Here is a 14,382-nt window from a genome sequence, read left to right on the forward strand (position 1 = left end):
TTCTGCCAGATTCTGTTTTTGTGCCTGCTGTTGCGGGACAGCATTGCTGTTTATCCCTCAGAGATGTGTTCCTTTCACTTGGACTATTAAAAGCTGCCACACTGCCAGGTTTCCATGCCCTTTCAGGATGTGACACTACTGGAAGGTTGGCTAGAAAGACCAAATTATCCTCCTGGAAGGCATTTGATTCAGTCTCTAAAACTCTCTCTCCTCACTCTGAAGGTGTTCAGAATGGCTGAGACAGTCGCTGATGAGGTCATAAATGCACTGGAGGCATTCATATGCTGAGTTTAGGTTTATGAAGACTGATATTGTGACACTTGCAGAGCTACATTGGTGAATGGTTTCCAACAAGCAGGCATATAGAGGAAAAATTACCGCCGACAAGGGATGCATTTATACCAGCTATCAAGAGGACAAATTATCAAGCAATGGAATGGTTCCAGAATGATCGAGCACATCCAAAGCTGTCCTCCCCATCAGGCATGGATGGGTCTTGGAGGATGGACTGACCACACCAGTTGTGTGTGAAATACCATGCTTTCCCCAATCAATCCTTCAGCTAGTCAAATGCTCATGTGCAAAGACCAGATGTTCACCCTGCAAATATTTGGCCAACAGCCTGCCTTGTATGGAGACGTGCAAGTGTAGAGGAGAAGAAAATGATCAGGAACAGTCAGCATGGATTCACCAAGGGCAAGTCATGCCTGACTAACCTAATTGCCTTGTATGACGAGATAACTGGCTCTGTGGATGAGGGGAAAGCAGTGGACGTGTTATTCCTTGACTTTAGCAAAGCTTTAGATACGGTCTCCCACAGTATTCTTGCCGGAAAGTTAAAGAAGTATGGGCTGGATGAATGGACTATAAAGGTGGATAGAAAGCTGGCTAGATCGTCGGGCTCAATGGGTAGATCAATGGCGCCATGTCTAGTTGGCAGCCGGTATCAAGCGGAGTGCCCCAAGGGTCTGTCCTGGGGCCGGTTTTGTTCAATATCTTCATTAATAATCTGGAGGATGGCGTGGACTGCACCCTCAGCAAGTTTGCAGATGACACTAAACTGGGAGGAGTGGTAGATATGCTGGAGGGTAGGGATAGGATACAGAGGGACCTAGACAAATTATAGGATTGGGCCAAAAGAGATATGATAAGGTTCAACAAGGACAAGTGCAGAGTCCTGCACTTAGGACAGAAGAATCCCATGCACTGCTACAGACTAGGGACCGAATGGCTAGGCAGCAGTTCTGCAGAAAAGGACCTACGGGTTACAGTGGACGAGAAGCTGGATATGAGTTGACAGTGTGCCCTTGTTGCCAAGAAGGCTAACGGCATTTTGGGCTGTATAAGTAGGGGTATTGCCAGCAGATCGAGGGATGTGATCATTCCCCTCTATTCTACATTGGTGAGGCCTCATCTGGAGTACTGTGTCCAGTTTTGGGTCCCACACTACAAGAAGGATGTGGAAAAATTGGAAAGAGTCCAGCGGAGGGCAACAAAAATGATTAGGGGGCTGGAGAACATGACTTATGAGGAGAGGCTGAGGGAACTGGGATTGTTTAGTCTGCAGAAGAGAAGAATGAGGGGGGATTTGATAGCTGCTTTCAACTACCTGAAAGGAGGTTCCAAAGAGGATGGATCTAGACTGTTCTCAGTGGTAGCAGATGACAGAACAAGGAGTAATGGTCTCAAGTTGCAGTGGGGGAGGTTTAGGTTGGATATTAGGAAAAACTTTTTCACTAGGAGGGTGGTGAAGCACTGGAATGGGTTACCTAGGGAGGTAGTGGAATCTCCATCCTTAGAGGTTTTTAAGGTCAGGCTTGACAAAGCCCTGGCTGGGATGATTTAGTTGGGAATTGGTTCTGCTTTGAGCAGGGGGTTGGACTAGATGACCTCCAAACGTCCCTTCCAACCCTGATATTCTATGATTCTATGTGATAATGTGTCTAGCAGTGGTGCCCTAGATGGAAATGACACAGATGATGGCTTTGATGAATAAATGTTTTCAGTCCTACATGTCAAGGCTAGCTTCCCTAGGATTACCAAAGGTCAATGTCTTTTTGGTGTAAGCGGCGCATCTCTATGTTAAAGTACAATTTAAAAATATTGATTTTAAAATCATTTTCTCAAATATACATCTACATAATTGTTCTAGGTTTGTCATATTTGGTACCATTGTGCTTGTGGGAGAAAGGGCTTTCGAATGATACCCAACTGGACCCATTTCCGATGACATTGTATTATCAAAATTTCCACCAACTGGAGGACCTGGAGCTGGGAGCCAGAGGATGGGTGGGTGGGACAGTGAGTCCCCCCCACCATGTTGCAGAGGGTGACACCATTGAAATTATGGTTATATAGATCTTTACAAATCAAATGACAGCCCTCTTACCTTTCTGTCACTAACTTGCCAGAGAATGAGATTTTACTACACTATTGTAAGGGGTCGGACTCACCTCTGCGGCACCTCCTGCTGGTCGTCTGGGGAATCAGCTCAATCCTGCCCGGAGCGCCCTCTGCAGGCCGGTGATCCGCCTTGTCCTCTGCTGCTGTTTCAGGCCCTTTCAGGCAGGAGCGGGTGTCCACCCCGCTACACCCCCCCCCTCAAGATCACCACCCCTGGGTTAGGGGTGTCTCCTGGCCTGGACCAATCGCCCGTGCGCCTCCAGAGCCGCCCGCTTCTTCTCGCTGTCTTCTAGCCCCTTCTGCAAGTGGGTCTCCTTCTCGACGACGGCCTCATACTCCTTAGCGAGGTCCAAGGCTCTCGCTTCGGCCTCGCGGAGGGCCCGCTCTGCAGCCTCCAGCTGTACACGCAAGCCCGACTCCCCCAGGCCCTCTTCCCTCAGGGTCTGGGTTCCCACAGTGACCTGCCCCACTACAGACTAGGTCCCAGCCTCTGCTGGGCCCAGTCAGTCTGGTTCTTCTCACTGGAGGCCAGCCCAGCGATGGTCTGGGCCCCGACCTCCCTCGGGGTCCCCTCCATCCTGGCTTCCGCCTCGGCCTCCAGCCCTGCCCCTCCTGGGCCTACCAGCACCTCCTCCGCGCTCTCCTCAGTTCTTCTGAGGGGGCAGTGCCTCCTTATATGCCCGGGCTCCCTGCAGCCCCAGCAGGCATCCCGCCTCCGTGCTGCCCCGGGCCTCGTCATCCTTTTGTCCTTCGCCGGGCCAACCCTCCCTGGGTTGCCCTGGGCCTTATTCCTGGGGCCGGGGCACTCCCGCTCCAGGTGCCCCCTGCGCCCACAGGCCCAACATGCCCACAACCGCCGAGGTTCCCTCCCCCCATGGCCTACTTGAGGGATTGGGCTCCGTCGCCTTGCAGGGTGAGGTCCTCTGCCTCCAGCCCCGTCGGGACAGTCCCGTTTTAAATGTCCAGCCTGACCGCAGGCGTAGCAAGCCTTCGCCACGGGCCTCCTGGCCCTGGCACTCTGTGGCCCACGCCCTCCGCGGTCTCTTTTATACTCCCTCCTCAGGAGTGTTCGCACGGCCCGCTGCTCCTCCGCCAGCTGGCCGATCTGTGCCTGGAGGGCCCACAGTGCCTCCCACAGTCTGTCCCGGGTCTCCCGGGCCCCCTTCAGGCCGTCAGCCCCCTTCCACTGGGCCACTGACGCCGGGCCCCACCCAGGGACAACCCCCGGGGTCTCTGCATAATATACCCCGGTGTATACGGGACCCATTGTCCCGTTCCTCAGTTTCCCCAGTCCAGGCAATAGTCCTGCTGTCCTTGCCTTGCCCCTTGTGTCAGGGGTGGACCGCCTATGCCCGCATTCTCCCCCACTTTGTAAGGGGTCGGACTTACCCCTCCGGCACCTCCTGCTGGTCATCTGGGGAATCAGCTCAATCCTCCCCGGAGCGCCCTCTACAGGCCGGTGATCCGCCTTGTCCTCTGCTGGCTCCCGTGTCCCTCCCAGGACCCCGGTGCCCCTTGCTCTGGGTGCTGCCCGCTGGCAGTACCCACACACACTGGGTCTCCCCTCCCAGGGGAACCCCCACCCACTAATCCCACCTCGCCTCAGTGTAAGGCTACTGCCAGTCATCGTCTAGCCCCACACCTGGGGCAGACTGCAGTATCAGCCTACTCATCACTGGCAAGGAGGGTTTGGACCTGCTGCCTTGGCCTACCTCTGGGCTGCCCTCTGCAACCCCCAGTACCCCTTGGCCCAGTGCTAGGCCGCAGCCTGGGGCTTTCCAGGCTGGAGCTCCTCAGGCTTTTCCCAGCCCTGCTCCACTCAGGTACCCTGTCTTAGCTCCCTGCAGCCAGGCCCTTCTCTCTCTGAGTACAGAGAGAGAGAGACTATCTGAGCTCCTGGCTCCCCAGCCTTTATAGGGCCAGCTGAGTCTGTTTGGGGCATGGCCCCAGCTGCAGCCACTTCCCCCGAATCAGCTCAGCCTTCCCTGCCCCAGCCTTCTCCCAGGGCTGTTTCAGGCCCTTTCAGGCAGGAGCGGGTGTCCACCCCGCTACAACTATGCTGCCAGACTCTTTACTCTTTACACTGGGGATGTGATGCTGTTGCAAAAAAAGTAAACATGATTCTGGGATGTATTAACAGGTGTGTTGTGAGCAAGACACGAGAATTCATTCTTCCGCTCTACTCTGCGCTGGTTAGGCCTCAACTGGAGTATTGTGTCCAGTTCTGGGCACCGCATTTGAAGAAAGATGTGGAGAAATTGGAGAGGGTCCAGAGAAGAGCAACAAGAATGATTAAAGGTCTTGAGAACATGACCTATGAAGGAAGGCTGAAAGAATTGGGTTTGTTTAGTTTGGAAAAGAGAAGACTGAGAGGGGACATGATAGCAGTTTTCAGGTATCTAAAAGGGTGTCATAAGGAGGAGGGAGAAAACTTGTTCACCTTAGCCTCTAAGGATAGAATAAGAAGCAATGGGCTTAAACTGCAGCAAGGGAGGTTTAGGTTGGACATTAGGAAAAAGTTCCTAACTGTCAGGGTGGTTAAACACTGGAATAAATTGCCTAGGGAGGTTGTGGAATCTCCATCTCTGGAGATATTTAAGAGTAGGTTAGATAAATGTCTATCAGGGATGGTGTAGACAGTATTTGGTCCTGCCATGAGGGCAGGGGACTGGACTCGATGACCTCTCGAGGTCCCTTCCAGTCCTAGAATCTATGAATCTATGAAAGAATCTTCAGGCTGGTAATATCTTGGGGACAGGAGAGAATCTTTGGTCAGTCTTGGTGTAGGTGGGGGCTAGGAAGAGGACACCTCCACACAATGTTGTTTTCAATTCAAATTCTGTTTTTTAGAGTATATCTGTGAAAATTCGCCTGATGAGGGGAAAATAAAGATCCCTGATGGGGAGCCACGTGTAACCCACATCCACTCAATGCAGTGAGCTGTCCCCTTCACATGGTGGCTGGGCCACATATAGAGATTCAGAAGCCTCAACTAACAAAGCAGGCTCTTTTAGTTTAGGGAAGAGGCTGATGCATTAAGATCTAGAGGTCCCAGGTTCACTCCCTGCTGCCAATCAGGGGCAGCTCCAGGCACCAGCGCACCAAGCGCGTGCCTGGGGCGGCAAGCCCCGGGGGGCGGCCTGCCGGTCGCGGGGAGGTGGGGGGGACAGTCAGGCTGCCTTCGGCGGCATACCTGCGGGAGGTCTGCTGGTCCCGTGGTTTCGGCAGCGGGTACGCTGAAGCCGCGGGACCGGCGGACCTCCTGCAGGCGCGCCGCCGAAAGCCACCTGGCTGCCGTGCTTGGGGCAGCAAAATACATAGAGCCGCCCCTGCTGCCAATGACCCATCTATAGGTGCAATATTACATTCACTTGCTGCTTCATAAAATGAAGTGGGGAAGCGACCCAAGTGAATAGTGATTGGTGTCGCTAAGAAGACACTGAAGGTTGCCTAAATTCTTATTATGTGGAAGTTCTGATTTACCACTAGTTTCTCTCCATTAAGTCTTATTACTGAGGTAGATATTCTGCTCAAGACACAAAAATGTGATAGGGGTACAGACAAGCCTGTTCTTGCAAAAAATGTTATCTGATTTTCAGATAACACTTGCTGAGACAAGTATCATTGCTGAGAGTTAAAAAAAAAATTGGAAGAAAAGCTTCTTCTCATATTTGTCTGTACAATGCCTGTCACCATGCTAAGTACATCTGAATATTGTAAAATAAGAGGCTATACGACTAACACATTGTCTACACTGGGATTTTAACGACCACTGTAGTTGCACCAATGCAAACTCCTAGCATAGACACAATTTGTGCTGTTGCAAAGCTTACCTTGTTCTACAACAGGAGTTTGCACTGGTGGCTAAAAGCCAAGTGTAGATAAGGCTTTAGAACAAGGCTGAGCTCTGTTCTTGCCTTTCAGGGGAGCTCTCTCTTGTCATCTTTTCTGTGAACAGCAGCTCCAGTAAAGCCTATCCTATCACTCATTTAATCTGTCAATAAAACAGTAGGCTAGCAGAAGGTGACTTTAATTCCTGAAAGTTATTCTCCTCTGAAGCAAGAGAAGTCAGTGCTCATTATTGCTATGTACATACTAAAAAAAAAAAAAGCCAGCATCAGACCAGCACCATCTTTGACCAGAATCAAAAAGAAATGTTGTTCCCTCCCTGAATGAGCAGGGAAAATACCCTATCAGAGGATGAGCCTCTAATAGTAAATTCATTAGAAGTGCTCTTAGACACTCACATACTGTACCATGGTTACGAGCCTGGGATAAAGAGATGAGGTTACCCAGGGTAACAAGTAATTGAAGCAACAGATGAAAACAAGAATGTCCTCTGGCAGAGGTGAAAAAATGAAGTTCTGTATCACAGAAGCTGTGACAAATAGTGGAGAGCCCAGACAAAAAAATAAAGCAGGAACCAAGAAATTGAAAATTAATTGAAGAGCTGAGGTTTTGCTGGGAGAAATTAGAACTTCTGGAGAAACAGTAACAACCAATAATGTACATCTATTAGACCTACTGGAAGACTTCCAAAGCCAAAGAGTCAGGGTGAATGTACCCAGGAGAGGCACTGATTCAGCACAGGGGAGGGGTCCTGTGTAGATAAGGTTGTAATTTAAAGCAGCCTTCCCCAAATGGAAGATGGTGATGGGACTGTTACTTGGGTTTCCTTGGGGATCATGCCCTGGTCGGACACAATGATCCCATGAGAGCATATGTGTTTTTGTGTGCACGTGCCAATTAAGCCTAAAATAAATTTCTGGAGCAAAGTATTAACATTATCAGGACTCAGTATAAGTTTGTTTGTCTGAGAGCATCACCTGTCTCTTTGGTTATGTTTCCAAGAAATGACTTTTGTGGAAATGATGATACAAATAAATAAGATTGCATGGTCCCTCATTCCTCCTCTCTGCAAACAACCTTCCATCTCTCCTCATATTGTACGTAGGATTTAGCACAGACAAAGAGGAGCTCATTGTAAAAATATTAGCACCACATAAATGAATGGCAGTGGAGATAGCTATGGCACTAGAATGCCTTAATCTCTCCTTTCACACAAAGCCCTCCCAAGAACCCAAAGCAGGCTGTGTGTCCCTGGGTGACCTTCAGTACAATACGTCTGCAGTGTGTAGAGCTCTGTTTTTGGAACATTACTCATAGAAGCAAACTATTTATTCTGAGTAAAGTAGGGGAGTTATTTTTGGAGGGACCTTCCCAAAATCCCTTTGATGAATCTCAGAGGTGTACAGAATCCAAACCACGGTGCAAATTCAAACAAATATTATATAAGATGGCTTTCAGTGTATTCAAAGAAAGCAAAGAATTGGAATTACACGTGGCTGATCTTAGTGATGCATTCAAAGAGACAGATACTTTAACAGTGAACAGTCCTTTCATTTTATATGATACTAGCAGCAATATTAATTTCCTCCTCATAACATTAGCAATACTTGTTTTAAATTACCAGTGAAGACTATAAATTGTCTTCTCCACCTGCCCATTGTTTCCCTCTCAGCTTGGCCCAATCCCTTCTGTATTTAAGAAGCTACTGAGCTAGATGGGATTCCCTAATCCAAACAGCTGTCTGCTTCAGGCATCACATAGAATGAAAACAGAGATTAAGTTAAAGTTGACCACCCAGTGTAAAGTTCTTTTGATCCAGGTCTCCTAGCTGGATGTGCTATATTCACACCCAAAAGTTTTATTTATCGTCAATGTGTGAATAACAAGTGTACTGTTGTATGCAGACATGTTTAGAATGGATTGTTTATTCACATAAGAATGGCTATAGTGGGTCATCGGTGATCTACCTAACCCAGTATCCCATCTTCTGACAGTGGCCAGTGCAAGCTGCTTCAGAGGGAGTGAACAGAACAGGGAAATTATAGAGTGATCCATCCCCTGAAATCCAGTCCCAGCTTCTAGAAGTCAGAGGTTTAGGGACACCAAGAGCATGGGGTTCCATCCCTGCCCATCTTGGCTAATAGCCATTGATAGAGCTATCCTCCATGAACTTATCTAATTCTTTTTTGAACCCAGTTATACATAACCATGACTATTTTATACTGCTTTTCTTCAGTCAAATTTATGGGGGTTGGTTAACAGTTTATTTCCAAATGGGGTTTTCCTGAAGATGCATAAATTGAGCTGACAGTTATTTGTATTGTCAATAAATAAGGCTCTGGGTGGCTCCTTGAGTTAATCTAGGATGCTTTAATGAGCTTTGTGTGTGGTTAAAATTGTGCAGAAGTAGAGGAGTTCACTGTGAGAGACAATAAAAAGATGTCTGGATCTTGTTTCAATATTGTATCAACAACTATTATTGACTATGTCTGCACAGTGCCTAGCACAATGGGACAAGTGAGGCTCCTAGGCAGTACTGCAGTAGAACTAAATTAAGAACAATATAAAAATGTGGCATGTCAATGGGTTTAATACGTCTTGGTTATATATTTAACATTAAAATATTTCTACGGATTGTTAAACCGAGGCTAGTGCAGGCCGGAAACTGATCTGTAAGCCTTTTACAGGGGGACAGCCCCACGGCTCGTGTCACACATGAACTCCCTTTGCAAACAGATGACCCGCACTAGCAGCAATGCCAAGTGTAATTAAAAACTTGTTTGCCAAGTACATTTCATAGCAGATTTGTACTGAGATGAATTCTGACCTTTTGAACATCCACACTGCTGACTTGAGGAAAACTGTTACTATGACTGAGAGCAAACCATCTATTTATATGCATAAATGGCCATTTACAGACTTTCCTAGTGATATTTACATGAAAATATTTGATTTGTCTGCAGGCTTTAACCAAAATAAAATAAAAAAGGTTGTCCCTAAATATATGCAGTAGGTGAAAGAAAACAGATTTTGAGTGACCATCTCAAGGATCAGTCAATAATAAAAAATGTCCAGATTACTGAGACCTTTAATTGTGTCAGACAGCAAAAAGAAGAAAGAAAGTAATTCTACTAAGTTTGACACAGTTGCTTTGGTAGCAACAGCTAATTGATATTGCCACATCCATTTATACTTTATGAGCTGACCAGGATTTCAGGGATTTTTGTTTGTGTGTGGGCTTTCTTGGCATACAAACACTTCCCAAAATAACCCCTCAACCTAAAAGCCAAAATACAGTACATCCAATCAAAGGTGTGAGAACATTTTGAACAAAACCTAGAACCCCCATTTTATGAATGTTAAGTTTTTCCATTTAATTTTTAATTTGTTAAAAAGGTCCCATTTCATCAAAACTATTTTAATTTTTGTGCTTGAAAAGAAACTGTATTTGAAAGTGAAAATGGCATTTTATTCAAAATACTTCTTTCTGAGATTTAAAAATAGAAGGCCTTCTGAAACCTCTCATTTCTTTTGATGGAACAATAGTGTACATGAACAACTTCAAGTTTAACATGCCTTCAATGTGAAAATAAATATTTTCTGGAAATGTTAGGGGGAAAACCTTTGTTTCTTGATCACAGAATGAAGTGAGGAAACATTTTATATGAAATTTCACAAAAAACATGTTGCCCTTTCTTCCAGCTCTAGAACTGGCTACGTGTTGATACTGTTCTCATCACCATGGTATTGGAACAACACAGATCTGACCTTTGACTGTTAGTTATTCTGGGGCTTGGTTATGAAGCCCATTTTGGCTAACAGGTGTTTTAAAGGATGATGCTTTGATCTTTAAATGTGCATTATGTTTTATTGCATATTGTGTAGGTGGTTCTCTGAGCAGGTCTTAAACCCAAACAATCTTGGTAGTGTTAAGTTTCTATCTGTATTAGGTTTCATTGGGGTCTTGTCTTCCATAGAGCTTAAAATTGTGAAGTCTTTTTTAATAAGGAGATATACAGACTAACTGGCCTTTGCCTCTTAAATAGGCTTCAAGCAGCAATCTTAAATGATCATTAAAACTTCATAGGAAGTATCCATTTAAATACTGAATTGCAATGATGAATGAGGAGAAAAGGGGGACACACTGTTACCAAGTGTCAGTTTAGTGACTGCTGTATCATGAATGCCAGGAAATGCTGTGGTCCAACTTCTGCTTTCAGTTACATTGGTCTAAATTCAAACCGTATGCATTGTTGGTGTAGCGGAGAGCAGAATTTGTCCTAATAACTTTTCTTATATATATACAGACCAAAGAAAGGAAAAACAAAAACAAGAGCCCTGCTATACTCAGATTTCCTTAGGTTTCAAAACAAAATGCTAACTCAATTCATGCCTAGAATGTCCTCTAAATCACAATTGTCTCTTAAGACACGTACAGTATCATTAGTAATTTATTTATTAGCAAGAGTACAGTTTCACTTGCCAGGGTATATGGACTGGCTACCTCCTGAGGGCCCCCTTGTGGCTAGGGTGGCTCTGTAGCACCCTGCTTCATTCCCTCTCATCAGGGATCCTCAATAAACTCCACAAACAGACTTCTCTCTCTTCGACACCTCTCCTTACGGTCTGGGTTTATTAACATCCAAGTTCAGAACAAAACTCAAAGTCTACAAAGTTCAACTCAATTCCCTGCTTTTAGCAGACCACTCCCAGACCTTCCAAGCTGGGGGTTCTTTTCTTCTCCCCTGGAATCTGCTGTTGGCAATTCTTCCCAAATCCCAGGCTTCTGTCTTGCCTGGTGCTTCCAGCCCTCCCTCGCTGGTCAAGAGTCTTCTGCAGGAGGCTTCTGCTCAGTGCCACCCTACAGTCCCTGTCACAGCTTCCTCTCTCTGTTTCGCTATGTTTATAGAGATCAGCTGTCCTCTATCAGATGCCATGTGAAGCTGTTAATGAGGCACAGGTGGTTTGGACCAGTTCCTTCTTACAGGGCCCAGTCGACCATGTGACTGCCAGATATTGTATTCTCTCCTCTCCCACTCATTTTTAGACTTTTTATATAGGGACAGGGCCTTTAACAGGGTTTGGTAGTCTGGCCTGTGTGGTCTGTGCCCATTCTGGTGTCCAGTCTACCCTTAAGTTGTACCAGGATAATTTCTGTGAGATCTTCCCATTTATTCAATGCCCTTTTTTATTCTATTCTATGTTACCTTCCTCTAGAAATTAAACCAGGTAACCTACATCCCACAAATAGTGCTCAGAACTTTGCAGGATGGAGTCCTGGCTATAAGAGACTACTTAACATTTTTAAATGACAGAATAATTTCACTCACTTTCCCTCGGCTGCAAAAAGTTATACTTTCTCCACTGAAGATTCTAATCAAGACAGATCTATTTGTCTGCAGTTTGTTTAGTGATATGGATGAACTGTGTTGCTGAGATGATACATTAATGTACAGAGTTTTTCTTAACACCATTATCTTTTTGGTTACAATAGTATGTGCTGCATGAGACATTTGCCCAAAAGAGGAAGTGTACCAGAGAAAAAACATTTCAGGAAATACAGCTTTAGAAGATAGTAGACAGAGCTTGAAAAGGGTAAAGAAATTTCTTCCACCTAAATCAATGTCTCTTGCAGGACGAAAGGAAAAAAATTATAGAAAGCTAAACTCCGATTTTTGTAGAAACTACAACAACGAATGAGCTGTGAATAAGTATTTAGAGGGACATTGTCAACCTGAGTTGTTTTGTTTTTTTTAATTAAAATTCATTTTCTGAGAGAGCACCTTTTAAACAGTCTACCTGGATTTTTTTAAATGGGTTTTTCTGCTTGCCTATTGATGTCTGAAAGGGTCTTTTCACTTAGTTTCTATACTCAAAGTGCTGTCAAATGCATAAAGTGCACAAACTGAAAAAATATAATAGAGAGTCATTTGTGGTTCCCTTTCAGTTTAAATAATCTTCAGCATTACCTGAGTCAAAAGAGCAAGAGGCACACAATACTGTTATTCCAGGAGAATACACCTCTACCCCGATATAATGCAACCCGATATAACACGAATTCGGATATAACGCGGTAAAGCAGTGCTCCGGGGGGGGGCGGGGCTGCGCACTCCGGCGGATCAAAGCAAGTTCGATATAACGCGGTTTCACCTATAACACGGTAAGATTTTTTGGCTCCCGAGGACAGCGTTATATCGGGGTAGAGGTGTACTATTATTAGCTTTTCCATCGGAGGATCTTCCCTCCTTAATATCCCTGCTGAAAGGCTGTTTTTCATAATGTATCTAATAGAAACCTGTGATTTACATAATCAAATGCATTAAATGTTGTCTGGCTCCACACTTCCTTTATTCCTCTATGGCCCTGGAGGGAAATGTTGTGAACAATGTAGTTGCTACCACTGGTTCAGCCCCACCAGAGTGATATTGGGAGTCCCAGCATAGAGCAGCTGCCACTGAGCTTTTTAAGTGAACAAGATACTGAGCAGAATTGTATGACATAGTGCTTAAAATTCTAGCAGCTCATCACATCGGGCTCCCAACGTTGTGAACACCAGTGGAGCTGAACAGGTGGCAGATTGGCTTGTGACTTTATATACTATTTGCATTGCATTTGTGTATCCAGCCTTAACCCCTTGGTAATGTAAATAAATCCAGTCAGGGTGCACATCTCACCACCTGTGTTTTCATTGTCTAGTTCTGAATGCTTATTGATGCCATTAGAGTACAAGCATTGCTTTTATGAGAGTAGACTTGGCTTGTTTAGCCTAGCAAAAAGAAGGCTGAGAGGAGATCTGATTGCTTTTTATAGATAGATCAAGGGGTACACATCAGAGAGGTGAAGAGGTATTTAAGCTAAAGGACAGTCTTGCACAAGAAGCACTGGAATGGTTCCGTTACGGTACAGTGGCTTAAAGCGACACATCACTACAATCCCCCTTTCTGAAGGCGGAAGTTCACAGTCCTGGAGAGACTGTAACTATTGGTGAAAACAGCAGTAACTCGAGGGTGAATTTCCAATCAGAAATCGACCTAGACTTGAAGGAAGCGTGCTGCAGAAACCAGGGAGCTCACGAGCTCCTACCCTGCCCTGCTTTGGGTCTGTCCCCCACAATGCTCCTGTTCACTATGGTGTCTGGAGGCCCAGTTTGCAGTAGTATCAGGAGACTAAGTTGAGAGAACTTGGATTTTTTCCCGTAATATGCCACAATTTGCTACCCCCTGCATCATTCAATGGAAGGAAACAAGCGGCTTTATAGTCATAACATTTGAGGTTTTCAATCAAAGTCTGAACTAGTTCCTTGGAAGATCTAACTGAAGGAGAAGTTTGGATATTTAAAACCATCCACTTTTTGAGATATAACTGAACAAAATAGCTGGCCTCACCCCCCCCCCCACTCCCAAGTCAGAATTGTGTTAATTTTTTACTGAGCCAGTTTCTTTCAAACTTCCCAAAAATAGTCTCCTCTTGAAAATTTCCAGGCCAAAAGGAGTTGTCCTGCTAAATGTGTGCGTGTGTGTGTGCGAGAGAGAACGTGCATGTGCGAATATTCAGGATTATAATAGAGAGCTGGTTGCAGCCCCAACTATGGAGTTATTACTGCTTCACAACTCACTACATGTCAACCAAAATTGAGTGAAGCTTTAACCTTTATGTCTTGCTAGGTGGTACCATGATAATCTCACCCGCCATGCAGCAGAGGCTCTTCTTCTTTCCAATGGATGTGATGGAAGCTATCTCTTAAGGAAGAGTAATGAAAGGAATGACTTGTATTCTCTCTCAGTAAGGTACAATATGGGGGGAAAACTGATTTAACTTACATGACTTTATGTTACTACCAATTATAAGCATCCTTCACTTACTGCCATGTTTATTTGCAATAGTAATGCGCTTTAATTTATAAAAATCACATTAATAGTTTCTGTGATCTAGTAATCAAAAAAAGTTTTTGACCAGCAAGCTGTGACAGAGTGAAATACTGTTGAATGTCATACCAGGAAGAAACAAACATCCCAACACCTAATATTTGTGCCCAACTTCAGAGGTCCATAAGAGTTCATCTTGCTGAGAGATGCTTCGTTTCATGAACTGCTTTAAAATTAAACATTGTACAGTCACTCAAAACCCTCT

General features: G+C 45.3%; 1 protein-coding gene across 1 annotated transcript in view; it reads left to right on the forward strand.

The window, feature by feature from the left end:
• The window catches only part of DAPP1 (dual adaptor of phosphotyrosine and 3-phosphoinositides 1), a 51,524-nt gene that overhangs the window by 10,867 nt on the left and 26,275 nt on the right, over nt 1-14,382 (forward strand). Inside the window, exon 2 of the mRNA XM_024211733.3 lies at nt 13,917-14,039. Within this exon, the coding sequence (XP_024067501.1) occupies nt 13,917-14,039 (123 nt within the window). The remainder of the gene's footprint in view (nt 1-13,916; nt 14,040-14,382) is intronic.

The sequence above is a fragment of the Terrapene carolina genome, unplaced genomic scaffold (assembly GCF_002925995.2).
Source record: "Terrapene carolina triunguis isolate 2854851 unplaced genomic scaffold, T_m_triunguis-2.0 Scaffold706, whole genome shotgun sequence".
NCBI lineage: Eukaryota > Metazoa > Chordata > Testudines > Emydidae > Terrapene > Terrapene triunguis.